The sequence below is a fragment of the Eremomyces bilateralis genome, assembly GCF_010015585.1.
Source record: "Eremomyces bilateralis CBS 781.70 unplaced genomic scaffold P152scaffold_1, whole genome shotgun sequence".
Taxonomy (NCBI): Eukaryota; Fungi; Ascomycota; class Dothideomycetes; order Eremomycetales; family Eremomycetaceae; genus Eremomyces; species Eremomyces bilateralis.
Window position 1 is genome coordinate 965,453 of NW_022985067.1, and position 21,896 is coordinate 987,348.

Consider the following 21,896-nt stretch of genomic DNA (forward strand, 5'->3'; position numbering starts at 1 on the left):
AAGAAGGTTCGGATAGATCCCAATGTTAAGTTCGCACAGATTAAAGAGATCAAAGTAGCGCAAGAGGCTGTACGGCTTCTGGAGGCAAATACTATACTAGAACAGAGTATTCCCGTGGCTGAAACTATACCAGACGCTCCCCAAGATGCTGTACAATAGTCCTATGGTTTGAATTTTCAATATAATTACGTGGTGGTAGAGATGTCACGGTTTTCATGATGGTGGCTAAGATGGTGATACTGGCCAAGTAGGTGGTTGGCCAACAGGCAGGGGTTCGAACTTAGTCACCTACAAAGTGGCTTGCCCGGCTCTAATCCGGCCCAGCCAATAAACACATCCAATTGCCTAGAAAGCAAAAAACAAAAACATAACTACTGCAATAGGAGTTCCCCTAAAATCTCCCAGCTGCACACCGCCGAAAGTCGTGGGCCCGTCGAACAATACTCCCTCCCACCACTGTAAAAGTGGTAAAGACACCGTGTTCCCCCTTCGAAGAGGCCCGGGGCGTAGATGTAGACCCTGATGGTAGGATCCCCTGACGACCGTGCCGTGGATCGCAAGCTGCAATCTGTTTCAAGTCCGCCGTCCCCCTCTTTAGTCGCTGTACCTTCTTCGGCCCCTCGCTCTCAGTCATAGTCTTAGACGCAGTCTACAGTGCTCTCCTTCAGTTACAATTTCATCGGCTCAGTCGTAGCCCACGTAATCAATCCTCCAAAGGCTGCAGAATTCCTATATCTTTATCACTAGGCCTTCGTGCGGTTCAGGAGGTTGTGGCCTGTGGCCATTTGGTCAATGTGGTGCGGGAGATCTGGGAAGCTCCAGTAACATCTCCACTGGTTCAGCTACAAGGACTAGTAAATAGTGCCTTCATATTGGCAAACCTACCTCGCTTAAGGTAGGCGGCTGCAGAAAGGGATGGGAAAACTAGACTCGACGAAGAGCTGCCTCGAAAGCGCTATGTTCGCTCATAGGTACTTATGTCCGGAAGAGCCTGTATTCGATTTGGTCCAGGATTCGTATAATCTCGTTGTCATGATGAATACGTTATCTTAATGTCGCCTCTTCTGTACTTCATTCTTAATTGCTTGCCGCTTTCTCTTGGAAGCGCGCGCAAACCCCACTTTTCGAGACCTGCGCTTTGGTTTCTTATCTAGTTGGAGCCGTACTAAATAACTGGCGATCGGCATGTTTCGACTCCTCCCAGCTTTCTCAATATCCCACGTCGATCTCCAGAGATATACGCCGCGCCTGCACATATCTTCCCACCTGTCAGTATTCACTAGGGGTAATAGGCAGCGGTCAAGTAAGATAACAAGTCCTACACTCCCAACTGAGGGGGCCCCTTTTGGCGCAGTGGACTTTCAACAGTAAGCCATCGTTTCGGAATCCAGTATGCCCTGTACGTTACAGCCTTGAAGCAGAGTGACTTCATCCCTTCAACACTCTTCAGCCAGCATCGATGGGTAGAATCAAGTGGATTTCAGCACGGGAGCCTTCATCACGGGAGCCGACGTCCCTGTGGTGCTGTTCCCGGGGGTGGAGCTAGAGACGTCCATCGGAGCGAATGTCAGATCCCACATGCCCATAACCTCAGCACCGTGACCATCGCCGTGACCAGCCCCCTCATCTCTCGAACGGTGTGAATGTCCTCCCATCCCCTCCATCCCGTCGGTAGTGGCTCCTTGTGTTCGGCTGTTTAAACCTGTTAGCTCCAACTGGTCGAGGAATCTATCAACAAGAGAACAAAAATCTTACAGAGGGTGGAGTTTAAGGTCATAGACGGCCGTCATGGTGATGTAGTCTCCTTTCTTGACAGGAATTGGCTCCGCGCACCGGGTCATATTAGAGATGGTCTCCCATTTCTCGCCGTTGAGCTCCATGGTGCCGCTAGCGCCACCATATGTGGCTTTGCTGGTGCACACCTCCTTATCGTTAACGAGGAGAATCATCGAGACTCCGCCGTCGTGCAAGTGGCCCTCTGATTTGGTCGCATTATTAGCACGGTTTTAGCAGACGAAGAACAAAGGTCCGGATTGGCAACTCACTCCCATTGATGATGTATCCGTCTTCATAGATTGCGAATTTGTCGCTCGTCGTCCGCGACTCACCGGCAGTGTCAAGTTTGATCTCACGGCCCGCGCAGCCAGCGACGCTCATCAACTTAGTCTTCGTGTCGGGGCCAATTTTCCCCGGCATGTACTCCAAATTCATGGACAAGTACACCTCTTGCGGTTCGTCCTTGTAGTTGACAAGGTCTGACTGAATGGTGATCATCGCATCAGCAGGGAGATAGTAACCGCTCTCGAACTTTCCATCCTTGTCTGAGTAGTAAACCGGGGCGTTGCCACTATCCTCACCAACCATGAGGAAGGGGGAACCCGGAAGGATACCAAGCTGGCGTCGGCGGTGAGAATGACTGTGTTCATCAGATGCTGCTCCCGCAGAAGATGACGTGGGTGTGGTAGCCGACCCTGATGTATCGTATTAACGTCCATTCAAAAAATACCACGGGGGCTGCTAGCTGATACAGGAATAGCTGGGATGCCTTACCTGAACCAGTGGCCTCATCAGTGCTTGATGCTCCAAAGAGTCCTGCCAATTCAGAGGAGCCACCATCATCACCTGAGCCACCAAATATAGACAACCAAGACGGACCGCCTGAACTACCTAAACTGCCTAAACCGGCAAAAAAGTCCGTTAAACCCGAAGCAGGCTTAGCATTAGGGTCAATCGTCGGCGTATCACACTCCGCGACCCAAGAAGTGCTCTCCTTGTTCGTGAACGACAGCATGTGGTGGGTGTACACACCGGTCTCGACTCCAATAGGCTCGCCATTGGCCGACGTGAGTTTGATCTGCCCAAAGAGGACAGACGCGTCCTTTGGGAAGCCCTCATTCAGGACTGACATGAACGTCTCGCCTCGTGGGTCCATAGAGATGGTTCCGAAGGGCTTATCAGCGTTGCCAGGAAGCATCGTGATAGGCCCCCAGGTGATGACGGTGCGCTTTGCGTCGGGTCGGATGACAGGGGTCTCTTCGGTACTGTTGACGACGGGGAGAGTATCCAAGAACATGCTGAGGAGACCGCTGAGCTGCCGTTTGCTCTGGGGATTGCTAGCCGGCGCAGCCGAAGCCAGCAAAGGAAGGGAAAAGAGAATGAGTGACTTCATTATGACTAGAAGATGACAGGACTAGAAACTGGATAGACCAACAAGGAACGACTGGGGAGCGAAGACAAACTTGTTTGGAGGATCCACCTACTTATATCTAACAAATGCTGTGGCAGCAAAGGAATCAAGATATATTGTGGGGTTCATCTACCTACCCCCTTCTAAATATCAAGCTAGACTCATAACGCGCAAGTATGCACTGTTGAGTGTTGACTATGGAAGAGCGTCATCCAGCGTCCTGCGAGAAATATTCCGAATGTGACGTTGCGACGTTGGTGGAGCCGCATCTCCATCCTTTTAATCACAGATCTCCCCAGGCGTATCTAGTCCTAGTTGGACCAATCAGATTCGAGAGTCAGCATATATATGTGAGAACGAATGTCGCGAGATCTTGATAGGGCAAAGCAAGCTTTCATTATTAATTCATTTATTTACAGTGAGGAACGTGTCGCAAGATGCCCCTGCTGGTTTCAACTGATTGATTGATTGATTCCAGCACCCGTTCGGGCCAACATCGGTTAGCCCACGTGGGGAACTAGGTGCCTAAGTACCATTTGCCTTTGCCCTAACTAGTGACCCGTATGCTTGGAATCTTAAGTTCTGAGCGCTATGCCCTATTAAGGCAGATGCTAGGAATACCTAAAAGAGTACTCCGCACTTTACTTAGGACAAGTTCATCCGGACCTGCGTCGAACTGGACACCTTTGATATGCCAAATGAAGTAAGAGAGTGAGTATTATTGAATTATTAATTGTATCATCCAAAGTCTCCAATTTTTTGGCGGAAAATGGGCAGGAAAACGACCCCATAGAGCTGATTAAAGCACGGAATATGGCACTCGCTATAAGGGGGGATTGCTTCCTGCACCCCAAAAATGGCATAGAATTATCATTTCAGAGATATAGAAGCATTCTACGGTGAAAGATTTGCACAAGTCGATACTCGAAACCCCCTTTTTGAGTCTCAGAATGTGCGCAGAGAGCGTCCTAAGCGTGTTACAGGCCTGCAGCAGAGACGGCTTCAAACGCTTAGAAAAGACTTAGCCCCCGCAAGAGTCAGCGACGTTAGTAGAAGATAGGCCTAACAGCTTTTTGAAGAATAAGATGCCGTCTGATGATCATGATCACGATACATACTCAGTTTATGTAATTTTATCACGCTAGTAAGAGTTGGGCTAGCGTTGGGGACAAATCTAACCAGCCAAATTTCCATTGCTTCAAGTGAATGTCAAATCTGCTATTCATTACCGGTCCGTGAAGAAATGAAACCAAAAATACGCTCCCCTTCCCATCCGTAAGCCTCTCACAACTCAAACTTCTGCCCCACAAGCTCCTCACTCAACGTCCACAACCTCGTCGCATCCGCCGGATCCTTCGCCCAGGCATTCTGCTGCTCCACCACGCAATCCGCCAAATACTTCCCACTCTCACTCTCCATCCTCGGATCCAACGCCGCCACCAACGTTGTCGCGCATCCTTCCTCTCTGTTCTTCAGCGGGTCGACCTCGAACCCATACGAGCGCGTCAACTCGCCAATGTTCCTAATTTACTCCTGGGTAAGGTTGGCCCCGAGGCTTGTCTCGTAAACACTTCCCGGATGCACGCTAATCGCGACGAGGCCCTTCGTGGCCCCCCGATTTGCGAGCTCTATGCTAAAGAGGATATTGGCGGTCTTGCTCTGCCCGTAACTATCCCAGGCATTATACGCCTTGCCGTCGGAGAAGTTGTAGTCGTCGAATCGGACTGGGCCGCATTTGTGCCCGGAGCTGCTGAGGTTGACGATACGGCTGCCGTTGCCGGCGGCGAGGAGCAGAGGCGTGAGGAGAGTGGTGAAGAGGAAGTGGCCCACGTGGTTCGCGGCGAATTGGTACTCGACGCCAGATTTGCTGAGCGTGAAGTTCGCGACTGCCATCACGCCCGCGTTGTTGATGAGTACGTCGAGTTTAGGGGTTTGTGACTGGATCGCCGAGGCGGCGGCGCGGACGGAGTCGTAGTCTGCGAGGTCGAGGTTCACGAAGACGGCTTTAATACACGGGTCAATCGCGTGGATCTTCTGGATGACGCTGGTGACTTTGGATTCGCTGCGCGCGCGAGGAGGAAGATGGTGGCGGGGTGCCCGTGGGCCAGGGAGGTGGCGGTGGTGGCTCCGATACCATTCTCGCTGGTGCCAGTGATAGCGACTGTTGATGTCAATATAGGGTTCGGGATCATGCAGGGAATACTTACAGGTTCTGCCTCTAACCTGCTCTGGGAATGTCTCGACGACCTGCTGGCCGGTTGTGTGGAAACCGAATTGAGTCATCTTGACCGTAGTTCTCGGTAGTAACAATAGTTCAGTTCGACTGATCTGGTTATTGAAGATTAGGCTCAATTGTGAAATGGTAGTTATGACTTTGTTAGTTTGTCCTGATGATGAGTCTGAAACCAATTAAGATATTGACGCGATTCCTACGACCTTATATACTTCTCCTACATCTCTACTGGGTAAGTCTCCAATGATACTAGTGAGATGAGACGGTTAGCCAATATAGAGCAGGTCGATGGAGGTATGCAAGTTATCTTAACTCCTGTGGGAAGGAATAGAACATTATTGTTGCGATCAGGGGCTCTGTAGTCTGTTCGGCCGTATTTAATGCTCTAGAACCCGTAACTCCGGATATCCCTTCTTTAATACTGTCCCGAGTCGAAAGAGAAGGTTAGACGAAGGGGGGAGAGAGAGAGATTCATACGCCCGTCAGGCCTCTCGGCGAGGCCCATGTGTTAGACGAAGGGAGGAGGGAGGTCGGAGTTTAGTGGCACCAGTCACCGGGCACCGGGCACATGGCGATGGTTTAAATCCAGACCAACGAGACTGCCAAACTTGATCAGATAACTAATTAAGGCTAGTGAGATTTTCACCCGCGCTAGCTATTATTAGTTGAAATTAAATGATAAATTGGGTCCAGCGCATGTTTCCGCTTCTTTAGTTCTTTTTCTCATAGATCTCAGCATAGAAGGTATTGCTCTCCCTCTAGATTGTCTCTACGCTTCCTATGAAGAAGCCTACAATGCTCTCAAGATCTATAGTATGTAACATGGTTACGGCTTCCTACTCAAACGGAGCAGACCTCACCATTCTGATGTGAAGACGCGATATTACTATCACTGTGATCGATCCGGAAACTATCAGTCAAGAGCAAGAATTCTAAGCATAATAACACGTTCAGCAGGATGTCCTTCTAAACTTGTCATTTTCAAGACAAAGGGCGATGACCAAAGAGGTTCTGGATAAGCATCATGACCATCCCCGATGATGATGATGATGATGATGATGAAGAAGGAGAAGAAGAGGAGGAGGAGAAGGAGGAAGAAGAAGAAGGAGAAGATTATGGGCAAGAGCGCGTGCCCCGTTGTGCTCTCGGTGGTCGGCGACGGAAAGCTGGAGTACACGGGGGACGTGAACGCCGTGGAGGGGACTACGGCTGTGGCTCAGCATGTTCGCGCTGCTTTGATCCCCACCCAGCGGAGTATGTTTGACCCTAGGTTACCTTGCGCGAGGTGTAACCATGTGATTAGCTCCGTATGTGGAAGACGTATAGGTAAAATTCTCCTAAGAAAACCGTATTCCTTTCCAGTAGTTGGCTAATTCGGGTTAGGTAGGTGTGCTGGGGTCTTGAGTACGAATGTTGCTATATACAGAAAGAAATAGCTGCTTCACTATCAACGCCGCAGGGTAGGTTCGCTCAATTGTTTCCAGGAGATGAAGGCAGCAGGAAAGTCGCCTTTCTCCCAGCTCCCTCTTATATAGTTCTGTAGACTTTAGTGCCGAAATAGAGATGAGCATAGCCGGCATAATTAGAGGTACCACTGTCGGAGGAACGTATGCGATAGTATCGTCGTCATGATATGACTGGACTGTCGTGATGATTCCGTCCGCCGCTGTTTCGGCCATCTCCTTGTCGCCACTGAGCTGACATATTGCGATCATCGCCGCATTCTGACAGAGCCGTAAGTGACGGTAGCAAAGCGAGAGTAGTAGACTTGAACAGATGTCTTCTTGGACTTGGAGGCTGTCTTTGACACGGTTTGAGAAGACGGGAGGCTCGGTGGTCCTGGACGAGAGAAACTGACGCAACATATTCGCGGCTGTGACTGAGGTTCTCCACATCTTCTCGAACCCCTCTGCCTCTGCTTCGGAATAAACGCTGTTGCCTTGGAGTTTCACGTCTTGAAAGCGACATTCGGCCATGAGGGGCAAAGTGGTGCTACGCGCTGCTTCATCGAGACGCAAAGGCCTTCCCATGCTGTAAGACAGCCATGTGTCTCGAAGCATACAGCAGTGCCACGCGTTTCTCCAGACATGATACTCCGCCCTGAAGATTTGCCGGGCATCAGGCATAGGTGTGCGATGAAGACCAAGGGTCTGAGAGATGCTAAAAGCAATGCCCGACCAGTACCAAGACTGCTTGATGTCCTCGGCATCGTCGAACCAGAAGCTAAGCAGGAGGGCGGACTGGACGAGAACGAGTTTATCATTCTCGCCACCTAGTTCGAAAAGAACATTCCCTCGAGTGACGAATGACGCTTTAGTTTCCTTGTCGGAACATGCGGGGACGTAGCTTGCACTGACTGAAAACATACTCCATAAGAGAAGCAAATTCAATCTACCTAGCCCTCCACTCGCGTGATCTCGTAAGAAGGAGGGTCCATCGAGGACTGGAAATATGGGGTGGACAAAGCGGAAATAGGCTGCGAGAAGGTCATTACTTTCGGTCGGCAGCTCGAAGCAACCCTTGAGCCAGAGGTATTCCAGATCCTCTGGATTGAGGGCTGCGTCAGCCCTACCGTTGATGGTAATGTGGCGACGTTTTGGACTTTCTGGTCTCAACATATCGAATATCGCACCATAGCCACTTTCGCCAACATATATCGATGTTGTTCTGGAACTTGGCTGCGTAACGACAGATGCGACAATTCTGGTTTGATCAAGCTGGGAAACAGACCTCGAGATATCCACAGTATCAGGAGGAGCCTTTTCTTCGGGATTGACGTTCTCATTCTTCTTGTTCCTATTCGTGGACCTGTGCGCAAGGTCAATGAATCGTATTGAGAATAGAATAAGGTGAAAACTAACCTATATGGTTTCCGAGTCCGAGGCGTGCACTCTGAGCGGTACTCCCGGCAATTCGAGCATGGACTCGTAGTCGTATCCAAGTCACAACGGATCTTGCGCTCGTGACATGTCGAGCACACATTTATCGCACGTTTCCGTGCCATTTTTCTTGATTAGGTTTGTTTAACCTGGTACTACTAGTAAATGCGACTCTAGAAAGAGCCGTAAAAGGTGGTGAGATTTATATTTCTAAGATGCCGAATATACCGAAGCTGACGAGTAGGTAGCGGCTTACGGCAGCAAGGAACCACAGTGACGACGCCTTTTGATCCTTCCGACGAGTCCCGGAGGCTTAGAAAAGTAGGATCGACAGTCTGAGCTTTGGGCGCCTAAGGGATTCCAGCGCATTTCGATAAATTTGATATACTCGGTATGGCGCTTGCGTCTGTTAACTAACATAAATGCTTGATGCTCGATGGTGATTATCTATACGGTAATTTCGGTATATTGCTCCTTGGTTTTCATTGACTTGAGATGCATGCTAGATGCTGGACGGTGACTATATATACTCCTGTCTTGCCATCACCTTTCAGAGATATGCTTCATCATCTTCTAATTCCAATTCATTTCAAGGATGAGACTGCAACTTATTGCCGCTTGCTTTGCGGCAAGTGGCTTGCCCTTGGTAGCGGCGCAAACGGCGCAAGAACTTCTTAATTCAGTGTTAAACCCCGACCCAGGCTCATCAACCTATGCATCCTACTCGACGGAGATCTATTATAATGCGACTCTTTACAACCAGACAACCCAAATTTCGACCAGCTACTACAAGCTGGAAGCTTCCGCCAAGCTACGGCTGCCTCCAGCTGCGTACGATTATGCCGCAGGTGGTGCTGGATTGGAAACGACCGTTGCAGCGAATCGAGCGGCTTTTGACAATGTCAGTGTCACATAGCTTCATATCACCACCTCAATACTAACTATTGTTAGTGGAGCATCGTTCCTCGAGTAATGCGTAACATACTCCCGAAGCGGAACCTTACCACTACGCTCTTCGGCAAGAGTCTACCGGCACCCATCGTCATGGCTCCCGTGGGAGTGCAGACGATGTTTCATCCGGATGGAGAGCGTGCCACAGCAAGTGTATTTGGGGAGCTAGGACTGCCGTATACCTTGAGTACAGCATCTAGTACCGGCTTTGTAGACGTCGCTGAGGCCAATGGGGACAATCCGAGATGGTATCAGCTTTACTGGCCCACCGACGACGACCTGACCAGATCTTATCTAAAGTCGGCAAAGGAGAACGGATACGACGTTCTGGTTGTGACGGTGGACACTTGGGACTTAGGGTGGAGAACCCGCGACCTGGACCGGGGGTTCTTCCCCTTTATTCGAGGCATCGGAGTTCAAATTGGGCTCGAGGATGCCTGTGCACATGAAAAGTTGGGGTTCAACCCCTTGTCGCCCAATGCAACGGACGAACAAAAGCAGATGGCAGCACTTTATCACGTTATTTCGACATCCAGGGGGGTCTCCCCGATATGGGAAAACCTGCCCAAACTGAGAGAATTTTGGGGCAAGGGACCAATCGTGCTTAAAGGGATACAGTCGGCAGACGATGCGAAGAAAGCTGTGGAACATGGAGTCGACGGGATCATCGTGAGTAATGTAAGGAGAATTCTATGGATTATTTATTCTGTTTGCTAACGTGACGCAGCATGGTGGTCGCCAAATTGATGGGGCCATCGGCTCCCTTGACGCCCTATATGGAATTTCGAAAGCAGTTAAAGGCAAGATCACTATAGGCTTTGATGGCGGTATTCGTTCAGGAGCAGATATGTAAGTGTTATATGATTCTTTTGGCAGCGCCTGACCATGTTTTAGATTTAAAGCACTTGCGATTGGTGCCGACTTCGTTCAGATAGGTCGGCCAGTTCTATGGGGGTTGGCTCATGAAGGAGCAGTCGGCGTTCGGCATGTGCTGAAATCTCTGCTTGCTGAATTCGATTTGACACTGGGTCTGTCGGGCTGTAAGAGCGTTCAGGAGTTAAACCAGTCTTTTCTCGTTGCTAGGTAACTAACCTTGGCCTATATTTTCTGGACAATGGCTTTGATTAAAGCAACAATCATTGTCTATCCGTCAGGTGATGCACATTAAGTGATACATTCCTAATCGGGAATGTACCCTTAGCTAGCTATAAATAGTCCTAGATTATCCTTCCGATGATAGACTTAGAATCATCTCAATGAATGAGTTTTCAATCTAACAGGTTATGCAAGGGTCTCACTGTAGGGAATCTCCAATCGTGAGGCAAACGTAGAATTGTTGCTATGAAGGAGGAATCTATCTAAGGTGTGAAAGGCGTTTGTCCTTGTGCTGTGGAGCTGGAGTAACTAACAGTAATAGGCCACGAGGCCACTACGCTGTACGCATCCAAGTCCATAGCCCTCTGATCCACCTTAGGTTATAGTTAACTGAGCCTAACTTAGTTAACTTAGTTAACTAGTTAGTTAACTTAACGTAATCCACCGCCGAGCTGCGAATATCACCGAGCTGCGAACTTCAAATCTCACCAAAATCGGGATATTTCATAACCCGATATCTCAACAACAGCATCATAATAAAATCTACAAGTTGATAGATAGACTTTACTAGTCATTTTAAGCCTTTACTCAAATTCACAGAGCTCTAGCTATTGTAGTTGTAGATATACCTAGGTCATAGTAGATTCTTGCACCTTTTAGCACCTAGGATCTAGGTATATCTACCATTACAATAGCTAGAGCTCTATAAATATGAGTAAAGGCTTAAAATGACTAGTAAAGTCTATCTATCAACTTTAGATTTTATTATGATGCTGTTGTTGAGATATCGGGTTATGAAATATCCCGATTTTGGTGAGATTTGAAGTTCGCAGCTCGGTGGTATTCGCAGCTCGCTGGTGGATTACGTTAGTTAGTTGATGTACTTAACTAGTACTTTAGCACGACGAGTCGCTTTCGGGCTCCAGCACCATCTAAGCACAGCGAAGCAGTCCAGTTTCTTACTGGAGAGGTTTTGCAACCTCAAAAACCATTTTACAACTTCACTACAACCCACCTTTCTGTTACCCTAGGTCCTAATAGAGTTTAGTTACGGAATAAATTCTGATGACCCACAGTTGTACTCCGTAAACTGTGTGCTACCGAACTTCCGTTCGTAGATTAGCATCGCCCTATCTGGTATAGCGCTGATTTTCGTTTTCAATGAAAATCTCACCAGCCCTTCTAATTACAGTACAGTAATTCATCATTCCCTAGTCGCAAGATGGCCCTGTTGATTTCAATTGCCACCTATATTCATTTCGCTGCCCATTACCCCTAGAACTAAGCCTATTTAGGACTGCTCAGTCCTTTCCGACGTATTTACATATCTTCAACGGTTATCTAGCTAGATCTCTTTTTTGGAGAGAAGGGGAATCGTCAATAATAACATATATTGTGTCTCTACAGTAACTGAGCTTAAGCTGCGAACCTGCTTAATCATCACCCCGCGTAATGCGACACATGCTATATTCTATGGTTTCGCCGACCAAAATAGGTCTATACCACGAATTCGCCCGTACAGACTAATTACGTGGTGATCAAGAAGATGGTCTGGACTCCTATATTACGTCTATCCAGACATCTTGTCTATAGATGATGGTCTCCAGCTCTATATCACCATTAACACCCTGCCTAAACCAGTGCTGTAAGCAGATCAAATTCCTTAAGGTGGGCGCCTCCATCCGTGTCCTCTCCGTATCCAAGATTCTCCCGCAAGCTGACCAGATCCGCTCCATATCAGCGGCCGATGAAGGAGTCACGAAAAGGTCTATCGCGATCTAATATAGAGAGGGATATCGCGTGCGATTAGCTACCCACCAGGCGATAGGAGTTTCGGTAGGGAAAAGGCCCTCTGCGAGGTATTGAGAGACCTCATTAGATATGGGTGTTTTCCGTGGTTCTATATTATGTATCGTGACTATAATGGCAAGACCGCAAGAGTCACGTCGTCGCCAACTTCAGGCCAATCATTATCGCCAATCATTTTGGGGTGATACTGCACCCACATCCCGTTGTACTAGGCAGAAACAGGAAACCAAAGGATGCTCAATCCAGGGCTTGCGCCTCGCACATCCTGCGATACATGCCGCTGTTGGCTATGAGCTCTTCGTGAGTGCCCATCTCGGCGATCTTGCCTCCGTAGAAGACGCAGATGACGTCCGCATCCTTGATGGTGCTAAGACGGTGGGCGACGGCGAAAGTGATACGGTCGGCGTCCTTGGCGGCTTCGTTCAGGGCGCCCTGGACGATCTTCTCGCTCTCCGTATCGAGGGCGCTGGTGGCTTCGTCGAGTAGCAGGACCTTGGGGTCGCGGATGAGCGAGCGCGCGATGGCGATGCGCTGGCGCTGACCGCCGGACAGCTGGGTACCGCCCGAACCGGCCTGGGTATTCAGCCCGTCGGGAAGAGAAGAGACGAAACCCCACGCGTTGGCGCCGCGCAGAGCGGCTTCAATTTTCTCGTCGCTAACCCGTAGCGCGGCATCGGTGGACGAGAGTTCGTCCATGGTCGGGTCGTCGAGGCCGAGGGCGATATTCTCGCGGATGGAGCCTTTGAAGAGGATCGGCTCCTGCTGGACGAAGGATACGATGCGCCGGTAGAGGCGGGGGTTGAGGGTGGTGAGGTCCGAGCCGTCGATGACGATGCGGCCGGTTGTGGGGTCGTAGAAGCGCTCGAGCATGGCGATCATGGTGGACTTGCCACAGCCGGAGGCGCCGACGAAGGCGACGAACCGGCCCTTTTCGACGGTGAGGTTGATGCCGCGAAGGACCTGGGCGTCGGGTCGGAGAGGGTAGGAAAAGCGGATATCGTCCAGGGCAATGGGACCGGCGGATCCAGGGCCCTTATCTAGGTTCTCGGGGGTTTGCCGGATGGTGGACTCTAGCCCGCTGAGCCAGAGGATGTAGTTGGCGCCGTTGACACCCTTGGTGATGCTGGTTGAGAACTGGAAGAGCTGGGCGGTGGCCTGGCCAGAGAAGAAGACAGCCAGGAAGGCAACAAAGAAATTGTACATGCTAATCTTGTCGAAGGAGAGAAGGCGGCAGCCGTACCAGAAGCCAAGGGCCATGAACCAGTACTCAATAGCCTGTGTGAAGCCAAAGCAGATCATGGCTGCGAACAACGGGGGAGTAGAGTCGGACAGAGCATGGTCGAGTTCGTTGGTGTACTGTTCCAGAACAGACTTTTCAATGGCGAGAGATGAAACGGTACGAATGGCGTTGACGGCTTCCGACGCGATCGAGGCGCTGGCGGAGTAACGCTTCGACGTGTCACGATCGAGCTTGGAGTCCAGCTTAATCTTCAAAAAGGCAGCGCCGAAAAGAGGGGGGAGACCACCAAAAACCACGACCAGGCCCAGGTTCCAGGAGTGGGCGATAGCAAGAATGCTGCACGTGAGAACGTTCAGGACGGAGATCGTAATGAGACCGACATTGAAACCCATCAGCTCAAGAATGGACTGTGCATTGGAATCGATGCGACTACTAAGGGCTCCGGTGCTGTTCTCCTCGCGGTCAAAGAACTGGAGATCCTGGCGGAGGATCATATCGAAGCTCTGCCTGCGCATCAGTTGGCTCAGTGCCTGGGCAACGCAGTTGGTGGACCAGCCAAGGGCGAAGTAGCTGATAAGAGCGCCGGCCGCGAGGACGATGAACATTTTGGCGTAGAAGTTGCCCTCGCGCTCCATCGCGGCGCCGGTGAGCGTGAAGACATCCATGACGTTGGCGAGGAGGATAGCTTGGCCAGGGAAAATACCACCTTCATGCTGGTTAGCGACCGGATATTTTGAATCGGGTATGGGAAATTTTGAAACTTACTTGCACCGATGCATCCAAGAAGCACTAGTACGTACCACCAGAACAATTCAGGAGTCATCTTCATCAGGCGGAACACAACATGCAGCATACCAAATTGCTTGTGATGGTCGTAGTTGTCGCGCTCCTTTTTCGCTTCCATGCGGCCCTGGACAGACGAGGCGTACCGAGTCAGGGGCTTGTGCAGGTCCGCAGGATCTGGGTTCTGGGTGTCCTCAGTCTCCGTTTCGGACTTGCCCTCGCCGACAGCGAGGCTTTGGATCTCCACCAAGCGAGCGTAAGCACCGCCGTCGGCAATAAGAGACTCGTGGCTGCCCTGCTCGATGATGCGACCATTGCGCATGACAACAATGTTGTCTGCCTTGCGGATAGTAGCGAGCTTGTGGGCAATGACGATTGTGGTGCGACCTTCCGCGGCCTTATCGAGGGCTTGTTGGACGACACCTTCGGCATGAGGGTCTAGGGCACTGGTAGCCTCATCCAGCAAGAGAACCTTCGGTTGAGATACGATGCTGCGGGCGATGGCAACACGCTGCTTTTGACCGCCGGAGAGCAGACCTCCACGCTGACCGATCTGGGTGCCGTAGCCGTTTGGGAGTTCGGAAATGAAATCGTGGGCAAAGGCCATCTTGGCAGCGTGTTGAATCAGTTCCATTTGCTTCTCGCGGGACGCGTTCTCCCACTCGGTTCCGATGAGGCCATGCTTGATATTGTCGAAGACCGAGCCCTGAAAAAGTACGGGCTCCTGCTGAACCAGGCGGACGTTCTTACGCAGCCAATTCAAATTCAGCATGTCGATGGGGCGACCATCTAACTTGATGGTGCCTGACTCCGGGTTGTACCAGCGCTCGATGAGGCCAACAATGGTGGACTTGCCGGAGCCGGATTGACCCTGAAGGAGTCGTTAGCGACGGACCAGGGTACGAAAGCCAAGGTAGAACTTACGACCAGGGCAGTGACTTTGCCCGACGGGACCTTCAGGGAGAAGTTATCCAGAACAGTGACGCTGGGGCGAGTGGGATAGGCAAAGGTGACATTCTCGATCTCGATGACACCTTCAGTCTCGGTCGGCTGCTCGCCATCCTCGTCGAAGGGGTCAATTGACGACTTGCGGTCAATCAGTCTAAACAGCATGACAGCAGCAGAAGCGGCGCGGCCGAAGTCGATAGCATAAGGAGCCAAAATGGTCAGTTGGATGGAACCAATAACAACAGAAAGAAGAACACTGATAAATAGGGTTAGTTTAGGACCGAATACAAGGAGCCAAAAGCGCCATCGTGCAAGGGTTTAGCCTACGTGAAGATTGTGCCTGGGTCTTCGATCTCGCCAGTGGCCATCATTCGGACCCCCTGCCAGAAGGCCAGACCGAATCCCAAGTAAATTATGGTGTACTCGGCGGAAAACAGGATACCAAATAGGGGCGAGATCTTGTCACCGATCCTATGGGTCTCGGTCAAATAGGTGTTAAATCGATTGACGAGCCTCGCGCGCATGTCGAAGGCGTGAACAGTGCGTACGCCGGAGAGAACCGCTTCTGTAAAAGCATTACCCTGGGCATGTATCTCCATCATCTTGGTTTCGAAACCGGCCTCGATGCTGGCGACGACGCCCATAACGATGATGATGGCAGGGGCGATGCAGAGGCAGATGAGTGCAAGCTTCCACTGGACAACGACAGCGATGATGAACGCAGTGACGAAGGCAGCCAATCCCTGGAAGGTCAGGCCGAGCTTCTCTGCGATACCGTTCTGGATCTGGCGACCATTGGATGTGGCCTGCGTCGCAATGGAGCCACCGGTTCCGAAATCGTAGTAGGCGACTTCCTGGCTGAGGGCTGCCCTGAGGTAGGCGTAGCGCATATTGCGAACGAGACGGTAGGCAACATAGGTGAACAGGCTGTTGTAGATGTACGAGAGCACCAGCCTGCCGATACCCAAATATACGAAGTAGAGGGCGAGTTCGGCGGCATCGCTCCGGAAACCGGGAGGACTTGACACCCCAGAGACGAAGCCGGTGATGACAGTGACGAATCTACCAAATATGAGGTTTTGGAGGGCAATTCCGGCGCCTGAGCCAAGGGCGGCGACGATGGCGATGGCCTGGAGAGTATACTCGAACGCGCCGCCGTACGTGAAAACGCGCGTGTAAGCGGCAAATGGGGTCATCTCCTCGGGAATATCTGGAGTAGGAGCCTTTGCGGCGGCATCTATGGGATACTCATCGCCGCGCGCCTCTTCCGCGGCCTTCTCCTTCTCGACGATATCTGCGCCCATGATGGCGCCTGAGAGTTGTGGTGTTGACAACCTGGTGTACCTACGTCAACACCTAGACGACCCTGTGGCGATGGATTGAGGAAAGTGGGAACAAAGGAGCGGCAGGAATGCAAAGCGACTTAAAGGAAAGAATATCAGGATCCTTATGCCCTTGAGCGGACAAGTCAGGGAAGAGAAAATACAATACAATGGTTTCGGGAAACAGGCAACGAAAGAGTGCCCTGCAAAGTTTGACCCAAAGATCTGTAAGCTGGAACGCGCGGATTCTACGAAGTAGTTATGGGACGCGACGAAATCCATCTCTTCTTGGGTCCCGTATAGGCTGGGCCTTGGCTAATTCGAAGTTCATAAGAAGGTGATGTGTACGTTAGGCAGGTAGGTTCGAGCCAGCGCGACCCGCGCGTCCCGGACTGAACACCAAGAGATTTGGCGGGCTGTGTCAACGTTCGAGAAGAAAAGAAAAGTTCTGTCTGAAATGAAAATTAGTCTCAGATACCTCAGCCGCTGAAAGGCACGTGACAAGGAAGATCCGAAGACTTGGCGCCACTACCAACAGCGTCTGAGCCAAAATCCCAGGATTTGGTGTAGCTTTCCCAACCGAAATCACGATAACGAACATATTGAAGGCCATTCTGCTGCTTTTCGACAACTAATTGGCGTTTAAAAAAAATATAGATACTATACTTTTGATTATTACCTTTCAGACTATCTACTTTTAAAGAGTCCCTACGCCCTATGGACTGAGATCAATTGCAATCTAGTTGCACTATTCCATGTTAAGGGCTCTCAACATATTTCCATCCATCTCGACTCCTGATGCACAATATACCCCATTAAGATCCGTATATCCATCTAAAACATATAGAAAATATACTTTCAATCATTCTCTGTAAGGATAACTACTTATAAAGCAATCTCCCCTTCTGGATATTGAGATTAATTCGGGTTTAGTTGACCTATCCCTGGCCTATTCCTTCAAACGCTGCCAAACTTGCTCAAATATTCCTTAAATTATAATACATATTCCATCAAAGTCAATCCCCCTATCATTAAGAGTCCTTATACAGTATAGAACATTCTCTTTATGCCACCAAAGCAGAAGCGGGGGGCTAAACCAAAGCAAGACTGGCGAACCAACATCAATCTATTTTCCGAAGTCGACCCAGTTAAGAAGGAGGAGCTGCAGGATATACAAAGGAGAGTTGAGAGGTGTAGGGAGGCACAATGGCAGGATCAGATATTGGTGGTTAAAGAAGGAATCCAGTCCTTCTTTGGGTTTGAAGCAAAGGATGACCAGGCACGGTGTATTGCACACCTCCTTTTCAAACAGAGAGACCTGATCTTAACTGCAAAGACATCCTTTGGCAAGAGCTTAATCCATCAAGCACTACCATGCCTCTCTAGAGGATCTGTTGCCATTGTGATCGTCCCTCTTGATGCACTTGGTAAAGAGCAAGAAAAGAAGATCTCATTAATCCCTGGAACCCGACCAATCTTCTTAAATGCATCAAACACGAACGATGGAGTGATTCAAGAAGTACAGAAAGGTGCTTACACTCATATTATTACCTCACCAGAGCAATTGATTGGCAAGAGGTTCCGTATCCTTATCCAGGATCGGCTCTTTCGGTCCCATCTGCTCTCTGTTTGTATTGACGAGCTTCATCTCGTTTTTGACTGGGGTGATAAGTTCCGCCATTCCTATACAGAACTACGTATCGTCCGACGGGAGCTTGAAGATATTCCGTGGTTTGGAACCACTGCAACTCTGGACCGGTTAACATTATCCCATGTCCGGGGGCTCCTAGAATTATCAGACCATATTCAGGTTATTCAAACAGACACCAACCGAGAGGATCTTACCTATATTGCCAAGCAGATCCCTATACATACACAGAAGTCATTTCTCGGGTTGAATTTCCTGCTCGAAGGTGCATTTCGACATTGTGTAAACAGGGAACAAGACCTACCAGGGGGATGTTGTGATGCTTGTCATTGTCAAGGAAAAGGGTTTATACCTACGCCTGAGCAAATTGATAAAACCATCATCTTTTTTAAGGCAAAGCGCGAGATCCGGGAGTGCACTAAGATAATCCGTTCATGGTTCCAAGAATATGGATATTCTGAGATACTAGCGAAGGACACAGTGGCACAATATGGTACCATGCTGACCTAAGCGAACATGAGAAACAAGGGATATACTCAAAATTCTACCATTCCCCTATCAGGATCCTCCTTTCAACAGATGCACTTGCACATGGTTGCGATATTCCAGATATCACAAGATCTATTATATGGAAAATTCCTCCTGATAATCTGATCAACCTTATCCTACAACGGTTTGGGCGTGCTGCTCGAAGCGTGCCAGCTGGGACTGCTATCCTTTTCTTCCAACAATCTTACCAAGGGCACCGAACTCGTGCAAAAGATATGCAAAAGGAGCATCAACACCAGACTACTCAGGGAGGTTTACCCGAAGGAGAAGATCCAGGAGACCTCAATTCATCTACTTCAGATGATGACGATGATGAAGAAGAGCCTTTAATAGGAGAAGGAGCTAAAGGATCATCATCTCGCGAAGACCATTTGAGCCAAACCCCCAAAGGCCAGAAATCGAAAGCAAGACTATCAGAAGCAGAGAGACGTGGACTTCTCCCTAACACCATTTACCAGCTCTGCAATACCAATGGTGAACGGTGGATCCGGGAGTTAATCAATACACACTACGAATGCAAAACACCAGAACGCGACCCTATTACATGCTGTGGAAGTTGTAACCCTGAACTCCTGTCTACTTTGGACACACAAATCAAGACTAGCCAGGACAAGGCAATGGCTGCAAAGAGGCTTCGACCATTAGTTGATTCCCTTAAACTCTTTTTTTATAAAGAGGCGCAAAGGGAATATCCAACTACGGACATTTGTTATACACCATATTAGCAATGGTTAATATTCCGTGAGGAACTATCAATACTTGCAAACACATACAACCAGCTTCAGGAGAGCGTGCCAAAGGAACAAAAACCAGATGGATATTATATCCTTCTTTTTGGAGATTTGCTAGACATTCGCAAGGCTTTACCACAAAACGAATGGATACGTGAGGATGGACATTTGATAAGCCTAGGGAAAGCATTGGAGAGCTATAAACATGCTCAGTACCAATTAAAGGAAGAGAAACAGCGCACGATCGAAGATAAAAGGAGGCAGGCTTTGGCAAGGAAAGCTCAAGAGAAAGAAAGGTCACAAGATAAAGCGATTGGCCTATCCTTATTGTTTGAGCCTGGACATCCAACCTTTACGCCCCATTTGAAGCCCCCTTGCCCATCTGTCAGTGATGCTCCTCAGCCTATACAAGAGCATCAGCTATCTCCAGTTACACAAGATACTAGTGCTTACCCAAAATCCCCGAAACGACGTCAAGGTGCACAAGTACAACAGCTGTATACTCTTCCAGATATTTCGAGCCTCCCTGAAGGTAGCAGCCTCCTCAAACTTCTAATGCCAATGTCTACTATTGGTGATAAAGATCTAGCACCAACTAAGCGACGGCAGCAAGGGCAGAAGTTGGTAAATCAACCAGCGCCTTTACAGCCGATGGCTACAGATCATACCATCCTCCCTCTCCGACCAAATAGCGGTGATCAATTTCAACATGATGAGACTTTATATGACCCACTCCGAGTAATGATCTTATATGGATCATATGGTAGCAATAAAGCATCGTGTACATCATTGTCCTCCTTTTTTCGAGCAGTATAGATTGAGAATGCAAGATGGATGATATCCCGCTGTGCTGAGCTGATAGTATAGGAGTCATTGATCTTGATCTTAAATGTGTCTTCTAAGTATTTAGAGATCTTCTGAGTGGCAGACATAGCCCATACTCCATGGGAGAAAATCTTCTCCATGCCAAATGTCGATGTTGTCCCATGGGCTGATAGGTAGTCTTTGATATTCCGATTCAAATGCTCCACGTCAAGATCAAACTCATGCCACGAGTTTAGACTCCTCTCCTGATTGTTAATCAAGCCCCCTGCTAGGATAGCATCTTGTAAATCCTTGTCGGAGGCTCGAGTACATGTTTGGGTAAAGAGGAGAAGCATCTCATATCGGTATTAGTCTCGCTTAGCTCCTGCAAAGATAATGGCATACTGTGCAAGTGCCCGTCGGAGTTGACCAATATCACCAAACTTGATTGCATATCGGAGGGTTAGGTAGGCCTCGACGATTGAAATAAATCGAAGATGGTTTATACGCTCGATCTCGCCGAGTCTCTTTTGTGGAAGTGAGGATCCTGCATACTTTTTGAAAGTCTTGGGTGGGATTGTTTCCGAAATGGTCTTGTATGCTGTAGGCGAAAGCCAGTTCCGGAGTGTCTGCATCTCTGCTTCGTAAGGAAGGTCTTGGGACTGGGCCCGGGCGTCAGCACTGAAGAGCTGTTGGTAAACTGCATCAAGACAGGACTGGAATTGAGCTGGTGATAGACCTCCTAGGCGTGTTGAAAGTTGTTCAATGTTAGGGGGATAGAAGCTGCCTGTAACGTGTTCAATCACGAAGCAAATAACTCTAGCATAAAAGCTATGTATAATCACTTCTTCCATGATCTTGAATGAGGCATTCTCGCGAGAAAAGCCACGTCGGTTAAGGAAGGTTGCGCTGTGACAAAGAGTCGATGAAAGGAAATTGCAGCTTTCAATGCCATAAAACTCGCGGGTAATCAGATAAAGGAAATTCAAGCGTGTATGCCAAAGGGCTGGGACTGGATGTAGCCAGTTGTAAGCATCAAAGGGCCTTTCAGAATCAGCACGCTCTTTGATACAGCTCCGAAGAAGTCTGACTGTTTTAACATCTCCATATACCAGGAAGAGGCGTTCAGTAAAGTCTGTCTCGATATTAAACTTAAAAAAATCTAAGAATATCTTCTCGAGGATTTGGTGATTCCCATTTGTAGTAGACTGGTTGACTGGTATAGGCCCAAGGTTATTCTTCACTGTCTTCTCTGCTTGGAGTCGATCGATTGTTGGAAACTCAGGAAGCTTAATCCGTTTCGCCTTCAGTTGTCGAGTTGCGTCAGGGAGGGCTAATTCAATTGCCTGCCGAATCAGGAATAAGGCGTTCTGTTTTTAGATGCCTGAAGCATCAGGTAATTGGACTCCATCATAGTTGAAGAGATGTGGAGGCCGGATGGTAAACGGTCTCCGCATTGTCTGTACAAGACCATTTTCAGGCATCCGAGGACAGACTGCTGCAATTCCAGATGTATAGCTGAACATCTCGCCTGTATTCCCAATCCGCTGATGGGATGGTCGCTCATGCCCATCACAATTGTCCATTGCAATGGCCAGTCCGGGATATTTTGCAAACCGTTTAAGGCTATGCTAGATGTGGTTAGAAAGTTGGAATATAGTATCATATGACTGTAGAAAAAATACCATTTCTGTGCTGATTGTCTCCTGTGTAGAAT

The 21,896-nt window shown here is 49.2% G+C and overlaps 8 protein-coding genes across 8 annotated transcripts; 3 read left to right on the forward strand and 5 right to left on the reverse strand.

Annotated features, from left to right (window-relative positions):
• Nucleotides 1–1,561: 1,561 nt before the first annotated feature.
• On the reverse strand, nucleotides 1,562–3,276 carry P152DRAFT_9558 (uncharacterized protein). The gene is made up of 3 exons (XM_033683379.1): nucleotides 2,551–3,276; nucleotides 2,046–2,471; nucleotides 1,562–1,978 (listed from the first exon to the last, which is right to left on the reverse strand). The coding sequence occupies exons 1-3, from the start codon at nucleotides 3,167–3,169 to the stop codon at nucleotides 1,752–1,754; spliced, it is 1,272 nt and encodes a 423-aa protein (XP_033538776.1). The 5' UTR covers nucleotides 3,170–3,276; the 3' UTR covers nucleotides 1,562–1,751.
• Nucleotides 3,277–4,425: 1,149 nt separating this feature from the next.
• On the reverse strand, nucleotides 4,426–5,548 carry P152DRAFT_453741 (NAD(P)-binding protein). Its single transcript, XM_033678448.1, has one exon. It carries the CDS (start codon nucleotides 5,468–5,470, stop codon nucleotides 4,715–4,717), a length of 756 nt encoding a protein of 251 aa, XP_033538777.1. The 5' UTR covers nucleotides 5,471–5,548; the 3' UTR covers nucleotides 4,426–4,714.
• Nucleotides 5,549–6,413: 865 nt separating this feature from the next.
• On the reverse strand, nucleotides 6,414–8,492 carry P152DRAFT_510439 (uncharacterized protein). The gene is made up of 2 exons (XM_033682659.1): nucleotides 8,282–8,492; nucleotides 6,414–8,228 (listed from the first exon to the last, which is right to left on the reverse strand). Exons 1-2 carry the CDS (start codon nucleotides 8,422–8,424, stop codon nucleotides 6,800–6,802), a joined length of 1,572 nt encoding a protein of 523 aa, XP_033538778.1. The 5' UTR covers nucleotides 8,425–8,492; the 3' UTR covers nucleotides 6,414–6,799.
• A 184-nt stretch (nucleotides 8,493–8,676) lies between these two features.
• Nucleotides 8,677–10,490, forward strand: P152DRAFT_407554 (FMN-dependent alpha-hydroxy acid dehydrogenase). Its single transcript, XM_033676900.1, has 4 exons — nucleotides 8,677–9,200; nucleotides 9,251–9,928; nucleotides 9,978–10,099; nucleotides 10,145–10,490. The coding sequence occupies exons 1-4, from the start codon at nucleotides 8,895–8,897 to the stop codon at nucleotides 10,335–10,337; spliced, it is 1,299 nt and encodes a 432-aa protein (XP_033538779.1). The 5' UTR covers nucleotides 8,677–8,894; the 3' UTR covers nucleotides 10,338–10,490.
• A 1,769-nt stretch (nucleotides 10,491–12,259) lies between these two features.
• On the reverse strand, nucleotides 12,260–16,523 carry P152DRAFT_9612 (multidrug resistance protein). The gene is made up of 4 exons (XM_033683385.1): nucleotides 15,453–16,523; nucleotides 15,102–15,381; nucleotides 14,160–15,048; nucleotides 12,260–14,100 (listed from the first exon to the last, which is right to left on the reverse strand). The coding sequence occupies exons 1-4, from the start codon at nucleotides 16,427–16,429 to the stop codon at nucleotides 12,392–12,394; spliced, it is 3,855 nt and encodes a 1,284-aa protein (XP_033538780.1). The 5' UTR covers nucleotides 16,430–16,523; the 3' UTR covers nucleotides 12,260–12,391.
• A 733-nt stretch (nucleotides 16,524–17,256) lies between these two features.
• Nucleotides 17,257–18,732, forward strand: P152DRAFT_9650 (uncharacterized protein). The gene is made up of 2 exons (XM_033683388.1): nucleotides 17,257–17,318; nucleotides 17,381–18,732. Exon 2 carries the CDS (start codon nucleotides 17,514–17,516, stop codon nucleotides 18,603–18,605), a length of 1,092 nt encoding a protein of 363 aa, XP_033538781.1. The 5' UTR covers nucleotides 17,257–17,318; nucleotides 17,381–17,513; the 3' UTR covers nucleotides 18,606–18,732.
• P152DRAFT_9670 (uncharacterized protein) lies at nucleotides 18,728–19,649 on the forward strand. Its single transcript, XM_033683389.1, has one exon. It carries the CDS (start codon nucleotides 18,860–18,862, stop codon nucleotides 19,367–19,369), a length of 510 nt encoding a protein of 169 aa, XP_033538782.1. The 5' UTR covers nucleotides 18,728–18,859; the 3' UTR covers nucleotides 19,370–19,649.
• Nucleotides 19,650–20,369: 720 nt separating this feature from the next.
• Nucleotides 20,370–21,318, reverse strand: P152DRAFT_9643 (uncharacterized protein). The gene has a single exon (XM_033683387.1). It carries the CDS (start codon nucleotides 21,031–21,033, stop codon nucleotides 20,548–20,550), a length of 486 nt encoding a protein of 161 aa, XP_033538783.1. The 5' UTR covers nucleotides 21,034–21,318; the 3' UTR covers nucleotides 20,370–20,547.
• Nucleotides 21,319–21,896: the final 578 nt, after the last annotated feature.

Coding starts and splice junctions, on each gene's coding strand:
- P152DRAFT_9558 (XM_033683379.1), bottom strand. CDS start 3,169: ATGAAGTCACTCATTCTCTTTTCCCTTCCTTTGCTGGCTTCGGCTGCG. Junction 2,472..2,550: donor TGATGAGGCCACTGGTTCAG/GTAAGGCATCCC, acceptor ACGATACATCAG/GGTCGGCTACCACACCCACG. Junction 1,979..2,045: donor CGGATACATCATCAATGGGA/GTGAGTTGCCAA, acceptor CGACCAAATCAG/AGGGCCACTTGCACGACGGC.
- P152DRAFT_453741 (XM_033678448.1), bottom strand. CDS start 5,470: ATGACTCAATTCGGTTTCCACACAACCGGCCAGCAGGTCGTCGAGACA.
- P152DRAFT_510439 (XM_033682659.1), bottom strand. CDS start 8,424: ATGGCACGGAAACGTGCGATAAATGTGTGCTCGACATGTCACGAGCGC. Junction 8,229..8,281: donor CGGACTCGGAAACCATATAG/GTTAGTTTTCAC, acceptor CCTTGCGCACAG/GTCCACGAATAGGAACAAGA.
- P152DRAFT_407554 (XM_033676900.1), top strand. CDS start 8,895: ATGAGACTGCAACTTATTGCCGCTTGCTTTGCGGCAAGTGGCTTGCCC. Junction 9,201..9,250: donor ATCGAGCGGCTTTTGACAAT/GTCAGTGTCACA, acceptor AACTATTGTTAG/TGGAGCATCGTTCCTCGAGT. Junction 10,100..10,144: donor ATTCGTTCAGGAGCAGATAT/GTAAGTGTTATA, acceptor ACCATGTTTTAG/ATTTAAAGCACTTGCGATTG.
- P152DRAFT_9612 (XM_033683385.1), bottom strand. CDS start 16,429: ATGGGCGCAGATATCGTCGAGAAGGAGAAGGCCGCGGAAGAGGCGCGC. Junction 15,382..15,452: donor GACCCAGGCACAATCTTCAC/GTAGGCTAAACC, acceptor CCTATTTATCAG/TGTTCTTCTTTCTGTTGTTA. Junction 14,101..14,159: donor TCTTGGATGCATCGGTGCAA/GTAAGTTTCAAA, acceptor ACCAGCATGAAG/GTGGTATTTTCCCTGGCCAA.
- P152DRAFT_9650 (XM_033683388.1), top strand. CDS start 17,514: ATGCCACCAAAGCAGAAGCGGGGGGCTAAACCAAAGCAAGACTGGCGA.
- P152DRAFT_9670 (XM_033683389.1), top strand. CDS start 18,860: ATGCAAAAGGAGCATCAACACCAGACTACTCAGGGAGGTTTACCCGAA.
- P152DRAFT_9643 (XM_033683387.1), bottom strand. CDS start 21,033: ATGGAAGAAGTGATTATACATAGCTTTTATGCTAGAGTTATTTGCTTC.